The sequence below is a fragment of the Nanorana parkeri genome, unplaced genomic scaffold (genome assembly GCF_000935625.1).
Source record: "Nanorana parkeri isolate BGI_ZX_2015 unplaced genomic scaffold, ASM93562v1 scaffold8, whole genome shotgun sequence".
NCBI classification, from domain to species: domain Eukaryota; kingdom Metazoa; phylum Chordata; class Amphibia; order Anura; family Dicroglossidae; genus Nanorana; species Nanorana parkeri.
In genome coordinates this window covers 2,977,736-2,998,610 of record NW_017306276.1, presented here as the reverse complement: position 1 = coordinate 2,998,610, position 20,875 = coordinate 2,977,736, and the positions used below count along the sequence as shown (strand labels likewise).

Below are 20,875 nucleotides of genomic sequence, written 5' to 3'. Positions count from 1 at the left end.
TTCTGTGGGGGAAAAAAAGGTGCATGGTGTCCCCATGCCTGTACCACCCAAACACATGTGTAAACATGAGTGGACACTCCATCTTCAGCATGTCATAGCCAAGCTTTCATAGCTTTCCAGATCCAAGAAGAAAGAAAAATAAACTCCACCAGTGCAAATAAGGGAACATAAAAAGAAAGAGACACAAAAATTACGACTGGATTAATCACAGTCACTAGGTACAACACGATACAAATCTTAAATAACAAAATCTGGAACCTACCTGTATCCATGTAGTTCACTCGCCATGTGAAGAAAAAATTTAAATTGTTAAAAAATAGAATTAACAAATACAAAAAAAAAAAGCTATAGAGATCACAAAAGAAATGCTGCAAAAACAAGATTAAGAATTCAGACACATCAAGGTGATGTATAAAAGAAGAGAGTCGCTGAACGTGTGAGAAAACTTGCATTGGTATCAACCAAGGTGCAAGAAGAGGGTAGCTAGCAGACCAGGTGCACAAATGGCAGCACAGTAGCTTAGTGGTTAGTGTTCCTGTCTTACAGCACTGGGGGTCCCTGGTTTGGATCCTGATCAGGACACTACCTGCAAGGAGTTTGCATGTTCTCCCTGTGCTTGTGTGGGTTTCCTCCGGGTACTCTGGTTTTCTCCCACACTTCAAAAGACATGCTGGAAGGTTAATTGGCTCCGGTCTAAATTGGCCCTTGCATGCATGTGACCTTAGATTGTAAACTCCTCAAGGGCAGGGACTGATTTGAATGCACAGTAAAGTGCTGCATAAATTGTCGGTGCTTTATAAATACAGTAAATATATAAATTACAGTGTCGTGACACATTTAGAGGGGCAGGTAACAAAAAAATAGGGAAAGTTGATCAACTGAATTCTGAATTAATTGTAGACTTGCTATACCAATTGGAGTTCTGTATTTAAAATCAACATCATTTACTGTGGTCAGATAAAAAGCTTTAAGTGTGCCCAAAAACAAAAATATTTGTTGCAGGCCTTAAGGTGCCCATACACCGTGCGATTATCGTACGATAATCATAGGTGACCGACTTTTCGTACGACAATCGCAAGGTGTATGGGGAGTGTGCAAACGCCAGTACTGTACAATCGTACGACTTTTGTCTTTCCTGCTTGTTCAAAAACTTCAGCTGATCATACAATTTTCACAAGGTTGGTGGTGTTTCCGTACGTCAAAAGTCGTACGATTAACACTGCTCATGCGCAAATGAAAATACTTGCGGTCGATTACCGCAATTCGTCCAGGTGTGCTTTTTTTAACTAGCACTGATTGAACCTTGCGATAATCGGGGCAGGATGAGGCCGCCGTACGACGGTTCGATCATCAGACGAAAACTTTCATCCGATGATCGCAAGGTGTATGGGCAGCTTTAGATGTGGTGGCTATGAATAACACTCTATCCTAGGATGACGACATTCATTTAGTCTACTATATCTAGAGAAGGCCATGATTTTCACTCTAGGACAGGACCACCAAAATGTCTTCCTTTATCTCCATTAGACAGGGGCCAGGATAATTAGTGGTTTACAGAAGGTAGATTTGACAGAAAGATAACATTGTTTGATAACAGTTCAGCTCACAGGAAGTGACAAGGACACTGCTTGGCAGAATGAACAGGTGTTTTCTCTACCTGCTGAAAATGTTCTTAGCCTGATGAGTGAAAATGGATGCAGCTACCACATCTATGAAGTGGTAAGCTGCGCTATAGTAAATTTTTTGTTTTGGAGTTTGATACGCTTTAACAGGTCCAAACGAAGAATACAAATATGCCTTAATGATATAGTGATTGCAAACAGCAAGTCAACAGATTATGTTGCTGCTGATTGTCTGAACTCTGCTCCACTTTATGTAAGCTGTCCTGTCACTTATCTTGATGCTTAAAGTACCACAGCGCTGAATACTGAAAAATGGCCTGGATGGGAAGGGGGTTTAACACCGCGGATGTCAACTGGTTCAAAATATACATAATATTGTGTTCACCTTGTTTGCTTGTCCATTTCCGTTTTCCCTTTGTGGTCCAGGGACCAGTTGGCTCGGAGGATCAGGCAGGTACTTTGTTATTTTTTACCCTAGGCACAAACTGGCACTTAACCCTTGCAGTGCTGGGGCAGCGCCACTGCAAGGGTTAATAAAAGTTGTATCTGTTTTATCTGAAGATCTTTTTTAAGGATCAAGTAACTTCCGGGTTATTAAAGCCTCCCCTTTTTTGCATATATCTACTGCTAGCAAGCAAAAACATAAAAAAAAAAAACTTTTCAAAAGGGTTTAAACTTACCTGTGTCTCTGTTGCGCGCTCCCGTCCGAACATCCGAAGATTCTCGGGCAGCCGCAAAGGATCTTGGGGCGGGCGCGTGCACAGTTCAGATCTCCGGCCAGGAGACGAGGAGAGACGCAAGGTAAGTCAATGGAGGCAGCGTGCACCCGCACAGACTCTGTGGGACAGGAAGTGCCAGTTAAGAGAGAGGAGTCGGCGCTGGATCTAAGACCGGCACCAGCGCTGGACGGTCTCCTGAAAACTACAGGAAAGAAGAAGATGATCGGATCAAGAAGCATCATTAAAGGTAAGTCCTTACATTAGCAAGGGGGGGGGAGGTTAGCCTTTAATGTCACTTTTAAAAGAGGGGATACTTTTTCAGTTAGGCCATAGTTTGTTCTCCTCAAAGCAACGTGTGGCCATCTCTTTGTAGGCTAGAGAAGTCTTTCTTCTTCCTCTTCTTGAATGCTGTTGTTGAAACTAGGTAAGTCTGAATCAATTTATCATTGTGCCAAGGCAAGCTCCATCGAGATATCTGCTCTGCTGCTCTTGCTTTATTTATGCTGTGCTGTCACTGCTTCCAGTCAGTAGCTAATTGGTATCGAATATTGTAAGACCAAGGTGAAAAAATGTTGCCTAGCAGCTGGCTGTATGTATCTTTCCACATTTACAATCATCATTTAATTTGGCAAATCTATAGGAGTGTTCAACTCGGATGTCACTAATTTGATTGTCCAGGGTTTTGCTAGAGTCTACAGCTCTGATGGTGTTGTGCCCATTTTATTTTATTGTTTTTGAGTTTGTAAATTCTTAAGCTGTTTTTTTTTTTTTTATATATACATACATAGCGAATATCGCTCTTGTTTCCTATGCAAGTCCCTTAAGTTCCTCTTTACTTTGCTTGTATTTTCAGTGCGAGAGCACCCTGAGCCCTGCACTCTAGTCTTCTGTTTGCCAACGCTCTTTATATATTTACACAGCCTTGGTTTTCCAAATAAACATCTACTAAATGACAAAGGAATCCTAAAGCACTCTGGGTTATCCCTAGAGATAGCACAATAGGGCTGCTTGCTTTGAGGCACAATTTGTCTCATTGAATCTTTAGACTTGGGCGTCCAATAATGGGATTAGTCACACGGTGAGTTAGTGCTGATGAGTCATTGAGCTCTATAAACAAGCTTTCATAAATGATGCAAACTGGGAGGCTTTAAAATTTAAAAATAGAGCCTTATTCTCTAACTGAAAGCCAGATAAAATATTAATATGCTATTTTATAGCATATAGATGTACCTCACTGAAAAAAACCCCAATACAATCTTTTTAAAACCTATATTTGTGCAGTCCAAGCTATAATAAAGTATGTAGGTCAAAATCACAATTAAAGGCCATCTCCGGGAAAACAAAAAAGTACCCTTGCAGGAGGGTTACCTCTGCACTGCAAGGGTTAAATGGTAATTTTTGTCTAGGGGCTGGAGTAAAGCAGATTTACTTACCTGATCCCCACTCCCCCCGGCAATGCTAGACCGGTCCCCGCAGCCTTATCTCTCCTGGCCTCCAGCAGTTTTTAGGATCACCGACGTTCCATAGACCTTCATTAGGCGTGGGGACGCTGAGGGACCTTCCACCAGCTGGAGCCCAGGGGAGAAGCGGAGAGCAGGGATCAGGTAAGTAAAGCTGCTTTATTCTAGCCCCTAGATATAAAAGAGCACTTAACCCTTACAGTGCTGGGTATCTCCACTGGAAGGATTCTTTTTTGTTTGCCGGGAGATGGCCTTTAATGGAAACATATAGTAATTCTGACATACTTTCTTTATGATGGCTTGGACTGCTCCTGGAGATGGGCTTTAAGAAGCAAGATGTGCCAAAATGATTTGATATTTGACATCGTTCAGCTTCCTGGTACCTCAGTGGGGAGATCTGACCTGCCTGACACAGCTTTGCTGGGTTTGCTGTAGTCCTCAAATTCATTTACCCTTTTTGTACAGCACTAGAAGCACTGCATCTTGTGTTCTCTGGAAAATTATCTATAGAGGTGATAACAAATGAGTCTGGAACTGGATTTAAACTACTTCAGTGGCTTTATATTTTGGGATAAACTATTTGATGAGTTATCATTTTTAAATCAATTTGCACAATAGCTGTAATGTGAGACCCTTACAGATTGGCATCCGCTCCTCTTCATTCCATCATGCTACCTGAGCTTCTTTTCTGGTGCTGTCTTCCTCAACTATGACATCCTGAAGAGGTCTGTACACACAGCTGAATTAATATTTGAATGCTTTCATAGACGCCTCACTGTTGGACCCCATACATTTGGGTGTCAGTTGTCATGTATTTGTGATGTTCACTGACATGGTGCTGGCAGAAATGGACTCAAGACTGGTCCTGTTTAGTAATGTCTGGTGGGAAGTCTGCTGCCCTTTTGGGGCACCAACAGTCCTCCTTATAGGGCAGTAGTGGCGAATCTATGTCACGCGCGCCACAGCGGTTACGCAGAGCCCTCTCTGCTGGCACACAAGCCCAGGTCTGGATTACCATAGGGGCACCTGGAGCTCCCGCTCGAGGCCTGCCCCTGAAAATAGGCCCGACCATCCCAGTGTTCTATCGAAACGCCCAACTCTTTGAGACCTTCAACTCATTGCGTCACATCCGGGGACTTGCCAGTAGGAGATCCCTACAAGATGGAGCTAGTGCGCCAGCCATGGCAGTGTCAGAATCCTCATAGAGTTCCTCCACATTCCGTCAGTGCAGCTGCGCAGACCACCCAAGAGCAGTATTATGTTCTCCAATTGGCGTTACTGCACCTGTGCGCCCACCCGATGGCATAACAGGAAATCTTTTAGCAGAAGATGCTCTCTGATTAGCTGCCTTTGCTTTCCAAGGATGAGGATTGTGAAGCCGCACAGGTGCACCGAGGGGAATTGAAGAACTCGACAAGGATTCTGAAACTTCCACGGCTGGCTTATGCGCACTAGCGATATCTTGTCCATATCTCCTACTGGCAAGTCCCCGGACCTGACGTAACGAGTTGTTTGTGCACTCGGGCTCAAAACGATTCACCATCACAGATATAAGGTTTGAAAAACTCTATGTGCTGTAGGAAAGTCACTGGTCTTTAAACAGTAATGGCAATAAATGCAGCTTTATTGCATCCAACGAAAAAGTAACACAAATAAAAAGGCCTACTCCACCTTAGGAGGCTAACTAGACAGTAGTGTCCCTCACTACGTCCTACTGGAGCGGCTATTCCAGCTTCCAGTATAAATGGACAAAATCCACAGTCCAATACAAACAATTGTTCTGACAGACCTTATTCCCCAGATATGCAGACTCTCTCCAGTCTGTGTCCATCCAGTGCAGCCTGGATCTCACTCTGAGCTCTCACTCCCTCTCAGTCACTATCAGGTGCAGGCTAATTAATAGAGAGAGAGAAAGAGAGGAGGTTTACCTGTTGTGCCAGGCTTAACCCTTTCCTAGCCAGGGAAAGCTGCCCTTCTCAACCTCTCACTGACATACACAGAGTCGTGTACCCTGTCACAGTGCATAGGAGGATGCCTGTTGTACAAGGCACAGCTCAATTCAAAGCTGATATTTCCGTTTAGGGCGAGTTGAAACACCTGCTGTAAGTTCAAGGATTTCACCGGCACACACTGGGAAAGTCAAGTATCAATATTACATTGATCTATTTATTTACACTGTCACTGTGTCGCTCTGATGAAGGATCCCTGAAGGGTGCCTGCGAGGATCCGAAACGTTAGCACTATATGGCATTATGTGACATCCTTCAATGAATAAATAGAGCAATGTAATATTGATACTTGACTTTCCCAGTGTGTGCCGGTGAAATCCTTGAACTTACTACATAGTGTTTGCACGGCGCCATCCGTGCGGTGACCTTGAGCACCAGAGATACCCTTTTTTGAACTGTAAGACCGCAGGAGTGAGAATAGTATTTGAAACAGCACCTGCTGACTTCTTGTAGCTCCTGAAGACTGCATGGATAAGATTTCTCTGCAGTCATTTCTGCTGCTCCTTTCACAAGACCATAATGACGTTGTCACTCTTACAGCTGGGATCCCTAAGTGCTTGTTGATTCAACATGTTAGAGAATCTTTCAGGAGAGAACACCATCATCACTTGGCTGTGTTACTGTGTTGCAGCTTTCTAATTGGGGGCGTACTGAGAATTTTGGAAGAGATCTTTCTCTTCGTAGCTAAGAAATATAAGAAGCCATCTTGCAAATCTTGCCAGCAACCACACAAAACAGAAGTATCCATTTTGGGTGGATGTGTAATGTGATCAGTATTATCTATTCGTCTTGTAAGCTTTTGGTTCTCCTAGTGTCCTGTGTTTTTTTTTTTTTTTTTTTTGCATTTCTATCTCCCGTTTTTTGCTATAAATCCCTGTCTACCACAAGCTGCATGGGCCAGTGTCATGTTCTTGGAGAGAGCTCAGAGCCTCCTATGTGTCAGCATTGCACGTAGCGGGGATAAATATAGAGCCTGTGCTGGTTGTAGGTGTGATTACAGTCAGGCTAAAAATGACCCCTTTCATACCTCGCAGGGAAACAGTGGGCGTTCTGTAACACCTAACCACACAGGGTTTTATGCGGATTTTTGTCCACCTGGGAAACCAGCCTTCCTTTAAACTTAACGATAAGGCAAGAGAAGGCTCCATCATGTTGCAGGAACGTTGCTCAACTCTACTTCAAATTCCGGGCTTACTATAACGATTGGATATCTTTGCTCGTGCCTATGGAGACGACCGCCATTTGCTGGGGTCGTGCAAGTGTCATCAACTTTATAAAGGGGCTAGGTAGGTGAATATAGGCCACGTTAGGTGAAAATGTGTTATTTTAATTTGATATTTAATTAATCTATATAGCTCCAACCTTTACTGTGTGTACTACTGCGGTAGAGACTACCAGTCCAAACTGAGCTCCTGAAAGGTGGCTGGTTGGGACTTTTTTTTTAAGGACCTACTAAGGGCTTGTTGACGATGCTGCATGCACCATTTTTATAAGCGTTGTGTGTTTTCCAGTAATTTTATATATGATCTTCATTGTATCATGTATGTGATGTAAGAGTTTCCTGTACTGTTCCTGTGATTAAAAATGTGTACAAATTCAACAAAGTTTTATATCCAATCAGTGCAACTTAGTGTAGTGATGTTTTTTTTTTCTTTTTAATTCATGTGTGCTTAATTTTTGCTTTTGCTATGTGTTTTGTCTATAATCGTGGAGTTGTGCTTGATTTTGGCAGCGCCATGACATGTATGGACAGGATCCCATTGAAATGTATGTGGCAATGTAGCAACCTGATACAGAGGTTTCTATGTCCTGTCCTTTACAATACAGAGGGTCACATTAACATCGTGGAATTACAAGGGAACTCATTATAGGCTCAGTACACAAAGGTTTACACAAGGATAAGGCTCCTTATTTCCAACCCTTTCAGATCTCATTGGATTTAGCTGAATAAGACTGTCACTTTTTTGGAAAATCAGGATCCTTAACCGGGTGTTAAAGATTTGTGAATGAATACTTACATAATGAATAGTTCATTCGTCCTAAATCCCTAAGAATGGAGTCCATATCTACAATAAACTTTTTTTTTCTTTATGTAGCTTAAAAAATTGCCACGGGACTTGAGTTTCCTTTTATATATTGGTTAAAAAGTTCTTTCTTTTTATTTGTTTGGAAGTGCAGGTGGTTGGCTTCTTTGGAAAGTGGAGAATTGCTGTTATGGATAGATAGCTTTGAGAGAGGCTAAAAGTGTGTCACAAGAATGCTTGGTAGGTCTTCAACTTACTATGTAGGCGATCAGGGTGAATATTAATCAAAATTAGCTAGTGTGAGCTGTCATAGTGGAGCTTCTTGAAAATGCTGGGTGTCTGGCTGTCTCTGCCTAAAGCGACTGGCTGAGCGTGCAGCACTGATGCCTGTGTGACGTCTGAATTCTTGATTCTATTTAGGTCAGAGACTCAGAAAGTTTTGAAGCCAGAGGATTAGTGTTTGCAAATTCTCAAAAGGAGGACAAGAATCACTGCCTACATATTTCTTAACCGTGTCTTGTATCGATACCCTGTTTCCCCCAAAATAAGACCTACCCCGAAAATAAGACCTAGTACTATTTTTGGGAATTGCTAAAATATAAGACCTACCCCGAAAATAAGACCTAGTTGTGACCATTCCCAGGGCCGGTGGTGGCATAAGGGGGAACTTGAAGAGCTGCGGGAGAGGCAGGAGAGAATCAGCGGTGCCAATGAAACCAGCGGTAGAGGAAGTGAGGCGGCACCGGAGGGAGCAGAGCCGCATAAGCCGATGCCTCCTCTAGAGAGCCGGCTCCTGTCACAGGCGGAGTAATACGAAATGCACTCCACCCATGAGGAATCGATAGTGAAAGTGCGCTTTGCTCATTCTGGCCAGCGATTGGTTAGCAAATTTGGAAAGGTACGGCACCCCTGATCACCATATTTTTGTACATGAATAAGTGTGGATTGTTGTACATTAAAAATAAGATCTACCCCGAAAATAAGACCTAGTGTGTTTTTTTGAGCCAAAAAAAATATAAGACAGTGTCTTATTTTCGGGGAAACACGGTACTACCATTTGACTGCTTCATGGGCTTGATGCTTTGCAAATATCTGAAGGCAATAAGGAAGCGTCTGGTGGCACCAAACTTGTGCTTTTGGATTTTTTCAAAATGGCGTTCTGGCTTTAACTGCCTCTCCCATGGCCCCCAGGTGGAGCCTTTCTCCATAGGTCTGGCCCAAGGTATTTGAATAGCTGACATAAACCTTTGCAGCGAATATTGTCAAAATCCTCCTGAGGAAACCTATTAGGGGCAAAACATGTTGAGAAAAATGCAATCGGCTGTTGGACATTGAAAACCTACAAAATAAATGGACTGTTTGATCAACAAATGGAAATCGTTTGTTTGTATACTTATTTAAATGCATTTGTATAAATAAAAATAAAATTTGTCTGTGAAGGGCTATAGCTAGGCGAGAATAGCCCGCCCCCCTTTTGGTCTGCTACAACCAAATGTGGTAATAAATGAGATTTTCTTTGGATGTACTTAATATGGGGTGTGCCACATAGACCTTCACCCGGTGTGCACCAATACTCAGTGAACTTAAAGCTCTCTATGTTGGCGTAACTGTCTCCATCCGTAGCAGATCAGCTATTTGTGCTGGAATTACATTGTACCTCACAGTGATCTCTTTAGGTTTCTCCCAAAGGCATATGAATCGTAGCTTGATCTTCTGATGTCCATCACTGTCTGCACAAATAGCATATCACCGCTTTGCTCTTTACATTTTGATTGGTTGGAAGAGAACAGGTAGAAGAAAACCTTGTTTATCCAGAACATGGAGCTAGAGTGTTCTAATACAGGCCAATCAATGCATTGCTTGCTTCCTTTGTTCCATGTAGGAAGCAGCATGAGAGCTTGTTCACACCCAGTGCGGAGCAGATGCAAAGCAGAGTAGTTTTAGAGCGCATCAAAAATGCATCCAATGTATTCCAATGGTATTTTGGGCACCACAGTGTTCAGTTCCAGAGCATGTGGAAAAACTGCAGCATGCCCTATTTTTTCTGCTCTGGAACTCGCCAAAATGCGTTCAAATTTATCAAAAGTGCATACAACAAACACTGTGGAACGCACTGGCCTACACCTGAAAGCCGATTGTAGGCTAAAAAACAAAACAAAAAAAATAGCCTGGAACGCATCAAAACGCACTGCATATGCAGAAACTCATCCAGATCTGGTCCGGATTTCGTGTGAACAAGCCCTGAGTGACTGATCATGAGCACTCTAGTACATTAGAAGCTCTCCATGTTGCATACAGAGAGTTTCAAGGCATGCTGGAAAGTTTACGAATGACTAGCACAGGGCTGGACAAATCCTAGGGGCCAGGTCGACAATGCTCCTAAAAAATGACAGCTGGCGCCTAACTTTGTTGTCAATGGAGCTGGTTCCTGTTGGCTCCTGGACAGACTGGCTCCTGAATTCCATATTCATTTGTTCACCCCTGATCTAGCATTTGTTTTTTTTTTCAAAAGAGAAGATTGTGAGTCAGGAGATGCAATGGCTCCTGGTAACATGCATGAAGTTTGCAGACAAGTTGTCTATCTGCTTCTTCTGTGAAGCAGAACAAGAAGTAGTAATGATTGGCTAACTAATCGATTTTGAAAATAATCGTTAGCTGCAGCTCTAGTAATGATGCACAAGATGCAGTAAACCATAGTAACCAGATCTCACATCAATGCTGTTTAAATGATTTAAAAGATGAGTTCTGATTGGTTGCTATAAGTTAATGTATTTTGCATATAGTACTGTTTTTAGCACTGCCTTATTGAGGGACACTGTCTTCTTATGCCTCGCATGTCTCAAAGGTGGCCAGTGAAACCACACATCATAGCAAGGGTGGCCAAATTCATATGAAATTCATATCCAGTCTACCCAACCCAGGAGCCAGCAGATTTTTTGTAGGGCCAGCTCCATTGACAACAACTAGAGGAAGACCTCAAAAGCTGGGTGCCAGCTGTATTTTTACAGAGCTTTGGCTACCTGGTTCCTTGGATTTGTCCATCCCTGTGTTCTAGTTTTAGGCCAATAGTACAGTGGGGGCCAGTGGGCCTCAGGGGCTGGTTGACATTTCAGTAACATACTGTTTTGGGTTTCTGGACTCCTGGGGTGCCTGACACTTCATAGTGCCTGCCTGCAATATTTTGTATGCCTGTGTAGTTCCAGGGTCTCTTTAAACAGGCCTGTAAGAGTATATGTAGCAGTCATAGAGCCATTCATTTTTAATGGCACCCCAATGCACATAGGTAGTGCACCACAACACACCGATGTGAACCCTCTGCTTTGTTGTGCACTGTTAGAACCAGTTTACATCACTGTTGCGTAATGTTTGGTTAGTATGCAGTGTTCCTGTGTTAATGTGCGTTGCTTTAAGGCAGCCCATTTACCACAGTGCTGCATAAGCTGCCTTAAAGCAACGTATGTTAACATGCAAACACAGCACGTTAGCCATGCATGCGTTATCGCAGCTCATTGGTGTGAACCAGAGATGGTCGAGATCATATGGAATTCAGATGCCACTGCATCCAATCCAGGAGCCAGCAGGATTTTTATAGGAATCCGCTCCACTGACAACTAGAGAAAACCCCAAAAGTTAGGTGCCAGTTGGAAATTTTAAGGTGGCGAGCTGGCTCCTAGGATTTGTCCAGCCCTGGTGTGAACAGGCCCCAGGTATTATTATTATTCTGATTATCACTATGCCTGCTTTGTATATGGCAGGTCTATAAATTGTAAACATAACCAAAAAGGTGAATAATTTTTTCCTGACCGCCGGATTCTATTTTGGCAAAGCTTGCACTGCACACGGTGTCAGACAGACCCATCTTTTTGGAAAGGCACAGTCTGTCGCTTCCATAGAACATTAATCCGGTTCTGGCCGCTGGCCTGAGAATCTCAGTTATGGAATGTCATGTATGGAAAGGGAGCACTGCTGTTTGCTTTCTTCTCTTTCCTGCTCGACATGAAATACAGAAAAGTGACTTACTCGGTTCAGTTCTCCGGACAATATCAGACATGGGTCCGGCTAGTGAGTATTCCATGTTTAATAAGTGCATTGCCCTTCAGTGTTATATGGTGATTATGGTCACAGCCCATTCTCTTGTATGGGATATAATATGACTGCTTCGTTCTGACTGGTTTCTGTGCATTGCCATCAACCGCCTGGTTTACCGTCCCCTTGTTACCTGGGTGAACGAGATCTTAAGAAGTGCTGAAGCCTTGCCTGTCAGAAGGTTCGGCCATTACAGGAAGGTTTGGAAGACTGCTGCATGCATTTACAGAGATCTCTAGGTGCCAGGAGTGGTGTCCCTAGCCCTTTTTGCCGCCTGAGGCAGGGGATTGGATGGGTTTTGGGGGTGGTGGTGAATGCAATCAGAGCAGCAGGAAGTGGGTAGAGGAGATGGCACCGCTAGACACGAGAGTGACGCTGACCCCTGCAGGCTCTGTATCTCCCAGCCACGCTCTTGGCAATCTGGGATGCTCTGGACGGTGTCCTGCCCAGCTACCGGCAACCAGTAACGTCACTGTGTATTGCCCTTACACATCTCCCAACCCAGCTCTTTGCAATCTGGGACGCTCTGGCCAGAAAGGTGGTGGCAGGCACACTCAAAAAATTGTGCATCAGAACGGCCATGCTGTTCTGCCTGAGGCCCCCAACGTGACCCAAAGAGATGCTGCCTGAGGCAAGAACGTCGGGCTGCCTCGTCATAAGATCGGCCCTGGGTGCTGGCATTACATACCTGCAGCAGTTTGCCCCATCCCTCAATCACACTATCACTTTAGATTGAAGACGCTGCCCACACTGTCAGTGGAGAAAGTACGAATCCCATCAGCCACCCCAACAGAGGGACTTTGCAATGGCATACAAGTGCGGGGATGTCACAGCACTTGTGGTCCATTCATTCTTTCTCTCGTCCCTGTTATGGCATGTTCATTCCAGGGACAGGAGGTAGTATCTGCAGCGCCAGAGCATTGCACCCAATGGCAAAAAAAAAAGTAAATGCACACTTTTACTTTTAGGAATATATTTATTATTTGTTTTTCAAAAGTGATTAAAGGTGCCCATACACTTTACAACCCTTGCAAGTCTCGTACGAGAATCGTGCAGTGTATGGGCACCTTTAGGCCTTTTAAGACGTGATACATTTGAAGCTGAATGCCAGTATAAGTAAATGTTATCTAATGTGATCTGTCATTACAACTGGGCGGAGCCAGCTGTGAGATCACGGCTGCCTCCGCCCAGCTGTCATTTGCGGAGCGAAAGGCCAGCCTTAGACAGGCCGTTCGCCCCGCTTTGGCTGCCACGTCGGCTCAGACGAGCCAAAGCATATGCCTTTTGGCTCGGCTGCCTTTGGCTGCTGTACGGGCCATAGTGAATAGCCCATACAGCAGCCCTTCGGTTCGACTGAACCAAAGGGCAGAGGCGGCCGAAGAGAGCAGGGGGATTAGCCGAAGTTACGGCTGGATCCTTCGGCTCCTCTGTGAATAACCCCCTATGTATGGACTATCGTCCTGCAATAGGGATGCACTGATACCGATACTAGTATTGTACTAATATTGTACTAGTACTCTGCAGCTGCCAGACTCATTCACCTTACCAACCGCTCAGTGTCTGCATCCCCCCTCTGCCAATCCCTCCACTGGCTTCCACTCGCCCAGAGGATAAAATTCAAAGTATTAACAGTCACCTATAAAGCCATCCACAACTCTGCCCCCGGATATATCTCAGACCTCGTCTCAAAGTATCACCCTAAACGTCCCCTCCGCTCATCCATTGACCTCCTGCTTTCCAGCTCCCTTGTCCACTCCTCCCATACTCGCCTCCAGGACTTCTCTAGAGTCTCTCCCATCCTCTGGAACTCCTTACCCCAACCTCTCCATCTATCTCCCACTCTGGCTGCATAATTCATTACCACAGCTACCTCATGTATCATTTCCCCCTCCTCTTTTAGATTGTAAGCCCTCAGGGGGAGGGCCCTCTTACCATCTTGTCTTGAATTGTATTGTAACTGTAATGTCTTCCTTATATTGTAAAGCGCTGCGCAGACTGTTGGCGCTACATAAATACTATGTAATAATAATAATACGTGCCCAAATGCTCCTGATGCTTATCCCGATTCCGGAACTTCCCGTATCAGGAAGCCCGGCAGCGAGTCATTACATGCTGCCCAGCTTCCTGATTGGCTGAGAAGCCGGCTCCATGCTCCCTCGTCACCAAGAAGCCGGGGGGGTAATGACTTACTCCCCGGCTTTCTGATTGGCCGGGAAGCCGGCTCCATGCTCTCTCATCACTTGGTGACGAGAGAGCATAGATCCAGCTTCCCGGCCAATCAGGAAGCCAGGCACTGTGTAATGTTTTGCTGCCCGGCTTCCTTAATGGGACTTCCTGTATTGGTATTCGGTGTCTGCAAGTACCGGAAAAAGAAATACCGGCACTCGATACCGAAAAAACAGTATTGGGCATCCCTACCCTGCAATCATGTGTATGAGCATAAAAATGAAGTTCGGCCATGTAATATGTAAATTGACACTTGATATTAGACTTATTGCCGCAATAAGCCCAATATCAAGTGTCCATTCACATATTAATAGGCCAAACTTCATTTTTATGTTGAGAAATTCTTCACAATAACAATCTGATAACAATTATCTTCTATTTCAACATGTTCCTTATACCTGTAAACACTGACTTCCCCTCTTCACATTACCCAGTGTTGAATTTACGTTTACAGGCCGTTTAACCAAATTCTTCCAGAAAGATGGATCTCTTTCAACACATATACTGTAAATGGCGCAATCCTTTCACTGTTAGTATAATGTGTGTTTATGGAAAGTTCCAGAAACAAGAAGGATGAAATAGAAAAGGCTGTTTCAGTAGCAAGTTTCCATTTCCCAGGCTGCTCTTGTGTGCAGTTTATTTACCAGAAGTCGGTGTGATATGTAAACTGGGATATAATGATAATCCGGCCTTCATGAAGCACATTCACTAGAGGTCTGGTGCTGCGTACAAGGCCTTCATTTGTTAGTTCCTCTCCTGATGATGTGCCATGTGTCCTAAGGCCCCATTCACACCTATGCGTATTGTAATATGCGCGTCTGTCGCGCGACCGTCACACGGTTTTTTACCGCGATTCGCGGTAAAAAAGTTGCGCGACCGTCGCGCGATTCCAAAGGCTACTTGGCAGTATCCAAATGGAAAACGCCCTACAAAACGGACCAATACGCAGCAAAAACGCTCCGGGACCTTTTCATGCGTGGGCCGTTTTGTAGTGCGTTCGGGACGGGCGGAAATACGGACAGGTGGGAACAATACCATTGACTACAATGCTATTTATTTTTTTTGACCGTTTTGTAGAGCGTTCATCGAGCGTAGGACGCGCTACAAAACGGTCAGGTGTGAATGGGGCCTAAAGCTGGCCGTACACCTATAGATGATCTGCAGATTTTCTATGGTAAGATGAAAAAAGTGCAACAGATTCCTCTATCTACGTTAAACTGTGTGGATGGAGGAATCTCCCACTAGTCCAAGCTTCAGTATCTTCCTAGTCAGCCCCTCTGGCTCTCAAAACACCTGAACAATACCTGCATCCAATCAGATTGTTTTAGTATTTTGAGAGCTAGCGGGGCCGACTAGCAAGATACTGAAGCTTGGCCCAGTGGGAGATTCCTCCATCCACACACTTTAGCGTAGATGGAGGAATCTGTTGCACTTTTTCCATCTGACCATAGAAAGTCTGCAGATAATCTATAGGTGTATGGCCAGCTTAATAAACTACCAATGGTGCTGGAAGTGTGCTGCTACCAGGCCATAGACTGCATTGGAAGTATTACGCATAAATATGGAAATGTGGATGGAGGAGTTTTTTGTTTGAAGAATGAGTACTGTCCTTTCTCTCCTCTCCTCCTCTCTTTCTCTTCTCTGCTCCCTTTTCTTCTCTTTCCCGCTCTGCTCTGTTCTCTGCTCCTTTCCACTCTGCTCTCTTCTCTGCTTTGCTCTCCCCTCCCCTGCTTTGCTCTTCTCTGCTTTGCTCTTCTCTGCTTTGCTCTTCTCTGCTTTGCTCTTCTCTGCTTTGCTCTTCTCTGCTTTGCTCTTCTCTTCTTTTCTCTGCTTTGCTCTTCTCTTCTCTGCTTTGCTCTTCTCTGCTTTGCTTTGCTTTGCTCTTCTCTGCTTTGCTTTGCTCTTCTCTTCTCTTCTTTCTCTGCTTTGCTCTTCTCTGCTTTGCTCTTCTCTGCTTTGCTCTTCTCTTCTTTTCTCTGCTTTGCTCTTCTCTTCTCTGCTTTGCTCTTCTCTGCTTTGCTTTGCTTTGCTCTTCTCTGCTTTGCTTTGCTCTTCTCTTCTCTTCTCTGCTTTGCTTTGCTCTTCTCTTCTCTTCTCTGCTTTGCTCTTCTTCTCTTCTCTGCTTTGCTCTTCTCTGCTCTTCTCTTCTCTGCTCTTCTCTTCTCTCTTCTCTGCTTTGTTCTCTTCTCTGCTTTGCTCTTCACTTCTCTGCTTTGCTCTTCACTTCTCTGCTTTGTTCTCTTCTCTCTTCTGTTCGCCCTCACTCACACCTGGGCGACATGAAATACTGTATGTGGGTTTTAAACACATTTTTGTGCGTTTTGGAATTTTGTTTTAGAGTGAGATTTGTAGGTTTTTCTCTTCATCGGGACATGGGCCTGCTCAAATTGATCTACCGTTTATATTTCTATGAAGCTTATGCTGAAATTTGTACTTTTTAGTGTAAATAAATGTGTCACTGAATATTAATAGACTATAAACAGAAAAAGCAAGAAGCTCAGTAGTAAATGTGTCTTTATTTCTGTGTTTCCAGCTTCCCCAGTGGGCAACGGATACATCAAACCACAAGTGCAACCAGTATCCAGTGCACAACGAGAAAAAGGGCCACCAACCATGTTGCCCATCAGCATAGACCCGGAGAGCAAGCCCGGGGAGTACATACTGAAGAGTTTATTTGCTAATTTTACTACACAAGCGGAACGCAAGATTCGTATCATAATGGCGGAACCCCTGGTAAGTGACACAACCAATACAATTGTCTAATTTTATTTTTTGTTTTATTCATAGAAGTACATTTTCTCTGAGACTGTTACCTTGCCCGCTCAGTAAGAACTTGCATAAGTCTGAAAAGGGAAAAGATCTCATGCTTAAGTGTCTGAAGGAAGACCTGACTTCTTTGCCTGTGGCAACCAGAATGTCCTTTTCTACTGCACTATAGACATGACAGTAAGAAAAGGCAAGAAGTGGGCTATGTTAAAGTACTCGAATGACCCATGCTTTTGTCTGCACTGTATCACAGTGCATCTCGTGTACACATAATGGGACCTGACAAATCAATAAGACCTTGATAGGAATGCAATTTAAAGTGAAATTTTCAGTTCCTCCGGTGGCCCTGTCCCTTAGTTTTACTCCATTCAAGTGCTGCAGCCTCTGTCCAACTCTTCAGCATTCAACACTTCCAGGAGTGCTGGATCCCTGTGTCCCCCGTTGCTTGTTGTGGTTCCATCTTTTGATCCAATGTCACTGCTGTGTCCATTACTGGTCAGAATGTGAAACTAAAGAAACGCAAAGGGGGACACAGACATCCAACTCTCACGAAAGCATTAAAAGTTCAAAGGAGACTGCAGCGCTTGAACAGAGCGAAGGTAAGAGCCATGGGCCACCAAAGAGGTGATCATAATACTTCTTCTATGGGAGGAAACGACAATCAATATTGTTTCCGGCCATTGATGATGGGAAGGGGGTTTAACACCGCGGATGTCAACTGGTTAAGGAAATCAATGCTGAAAGGTAGAAATGCTGACTGCTGTGTTAGTGTTTGTGTATGCTATCCTTCATTGCTTCGGGCCTGTACTCCTGATTCTGGCTTACATTGGCCTGTCGTTTCATTTTCTCCATCAGCAAAAGCCATTAGTCAGCACTTTCCCGTGGTTTTATTTGGTACAGTCAGTTTGTTCTGTCTGTCCTATCCACCAGCCTCAGTCTATATTTGTTCTAGATCTATTTATACTTGGATAGGCTCTTAACAACTTCCTGAGCTGCTGCTTCCATCCTCATACTTATCTGTTCCATCTTTAGTGTTCATCTCCTAGTAGCTGCTTTTTACTGTATAGATTTTCTGGATCCACGGCCCTAGAGGATCATCGTTGCGTTCATTTGACCTTCATTTTTTAATTATACATGTTACAAAAAAATTATATCCATATTCTCCCCTCTCTTCTCTCTCTCTCTCTTCTCATTCTTCTTCTTCCCTCTCTCGCTTATCGCCCTTCTCTCTCTCTCCTTCCCTTTTTTTCTCTCTCTTCCCTCTCTCCTCTTTCTCTCTTCCCTCCCATCTCTCTATCTTTTATCTGTCTTTTTTCTCTCTCTCTTTCTCTCTCTCTGTCTCTCTCTCTCTCTCTGTCTCTCTCTCTCTCTCTGTCTCTCTCTCTCTGTCTCTGTCTCTCTCTCTCTCTCTCTCTCTCTCTCTCTCTGTCTCTCTCTCTGTCTCTCTGTCTCTCTCTCTAATATAAATAAGCATTGCATGCTTCATCTATAAATATCAGTAACTTATGTTTATAGTAAAACAAACAAACAGACTCTTCTTGGAGGAGCGCTACTACCTGGAATAACTTTTATGGGCAATGCTTGTATCAAATAAGAGCATAGAAACAATCTTCTAGAATGGAAAGGATGTAAACTTGTAAAGGGGGTGGAGGTGCACGGTGGGTAGACGGCTACGCGTTTCGAGGAGATTCCTCTTTATCAAGCCACAAGATCGAGAAGTCTCCACCCCCTTTTTAGCCCTCAGCGATTTTCGTTGCCAGCGAGACCATCGGACACCTCGAGACAGCAGCCCTACAGCATTGCCAGTATATACGGCATCGGGCGCTCCAGCGCTGTTCGCGGCTTCTCGCTCTCTCCCTCACATTCCCCCTATCCCAGCCATCGCGGCCCGGCCTGGCCAGCCGAGTACGAGAGCGGCTCCAATATTGCAGATATGTTCTAAGACCAGCTCAACATTTGACAACTTGAGGGTTTTAGCCATTCAGCCCAGCCCCCTTTTTCAGCCACTCACCTCTCACTTGCCAGATAGAAGGACCTGACCATCACATCCTGATGTGAAGATTTGGGCAGAGTCTCCCATATCCTAACTGTAAGTTTACATCCTTTCCATTCTAGAAGATTGTTTCTATGCTCTTATTTGATACAAGCATTGCCCATAAAAGTTATTCCAGGTAGTAGCGCTCCTCCAAGAAGAGTCTGTTTGTTTGTTTTAATTGGTGCACAGGGTCCCTCCCCCTGTTATGAGGAGTTTCGCACACCACCAGTAGTTAATCTCCAGAGTTGTGTCTGACCTACAGGAGTGCGCTCTAAACATCGTGCTTTCTTATGTTTATAGTAGGTATGCAGATATAGTAAAGCTGCCTTTGTACTCAGAATCTTTTTAATTTTTATTATTTGAATAAGCTGTCTTCTATGTCTCCAATCCTCAAATATATTAGTACTGGAGTGTCCTTAATGAACTAATGAGGGGTGCAGGCAGGAGCGTATCTATTTCACTTTATAACAAGTCACTGCAGTTTGGAAGTCCTTACTGGTGACTATAATATAGCCATTATCAGGGAGCAGGCCTTATGCCTGAAGAAAGCCCCTGTAACAAAGTGAAACTAGTTTCAATGAGGCACACTGAGGATGGTTTTGTGGTAATAAATGCAATAGTGACCACCTTGTAAAATGTGTTCTAAGGCAGAACTTTTAAAAGTACCAAAGTGGTTAATTGGTTCACTGTAAGCTCATTGTGCAATCTAAGACATATCAACTCTCCCGGACATTCCACGAGTCTCCCGCTATAAGATAGCGGCTCCCGGACACCCGGAAGAGAAACATTTTCTTCCGGAAAGGTTTACTATGTTCTATCTAGCAGAGTAAACCTTTCCCTGCTCTCTCTTGTTTTTTTATATCGGGCCGCCAGCTGCCGCCAGTCAGAGGGAAAAAAAACAGCATAGGAATGAATAGCTAGGCTTCTATTGGCTATTTCAATTTGCAATAGCAGACTAGCTACTGCACCCGCCCACTGCTGCTGTCAGTCAGCAGAGGTGGACCTGAAGTTCTCCATCAGGTCCTCCTCTGCTGCTAGGCCTATTGCACTGTTAGGCCATTCAAATGAATAGACTACCTGTATGAATGGGCTGCCTTAATGAAACGCAGGTTAGCACGCATTAACCACACCACAATGGATCACCTTTTATATGAATGAAGGCTTAAAATTGTTTTCTTTATTAAAGTGACACTAAACTCAGGAGTTAAACCTTAAAAATAAAGTTTTAACTATGAGCTCCACTCCAAGCTCACTCGAAGCTCACTCCCGTGATGGACTACAATCTCACATTAGTCCACCACAGGAGCGAGCTTGGAGTGGTGACTACTTTACAACACACACAGGGACCATGGGGAAAAAAAGTAGCCACCCTCCAGAAGGATGGTATACAAGAAGGTGATATACAAATAAGCAACATTTTTTTTTATAGTCAGGGTACTTGACTAAATACATTTTTAAGGTGTAACTTCTGAGTTTAGTGTCACTTTAATAAATAAAACAAATAGTAAGCCTTCATTGATTATAGTTAAGGTACTTGAATGCATTTTTAAGATTTAACTCCTGAGTTTAGTGTCTCTTTTAGCAGCAAAGCCTATATTTAAAAACCTGCACTCTACCAGCATGCGGTGGAGAAGGACCCTGGCTCCCAGTGTGAAAGCAGTGGTCCCTCTGCAGAGGTCTGATGCTAAGTCAGAGCTAGAGCTGTCCAGTTAGCAGGGAGTTAAAGGAGAACTATGGGGTAAGTGTTTTTCCCCATAGTTCTCCTCAGGGTCACGGGAGGACATAAACTAGCATTCTCCCGTGACCCAAAGTTCAGTATATCCGCCACACCCAGGACGGATCACGACATGGGGGGGGGGGGGGGAATCACTGCAGGGACAGGATCGAGAAGTGAGCGAGCGACGGTATGTGTTCGCTCACTTCCCGAT

At 44.1% G+C, this 20,875-nt stretch overlaps 1 protein-coding gene across 2 annotated transcripts in view; it reads left to right on the top strand.

Moving 5' to 3' along the window:
- The window catches only part of FRY (FRY microtubule binding protein), a 257,245-nt gene that overhangs the window by 67,355 nt on the left and 169,015 nt on the right, over positions 1–20,875 (top strand). For both annotated transcript variants that reach the window (XM_018554227.1, XM_018554234.1), the window contains exon 2: positions 16,680–16,879. In XM_018554227.1, coding sequence (XP_018409729.1) covers positions 16,680–16,879 — 200 coding nt within the window. The remainder of the gene's footprint in view (positions 1–16,679; positions 16,880–20,875) is intronic.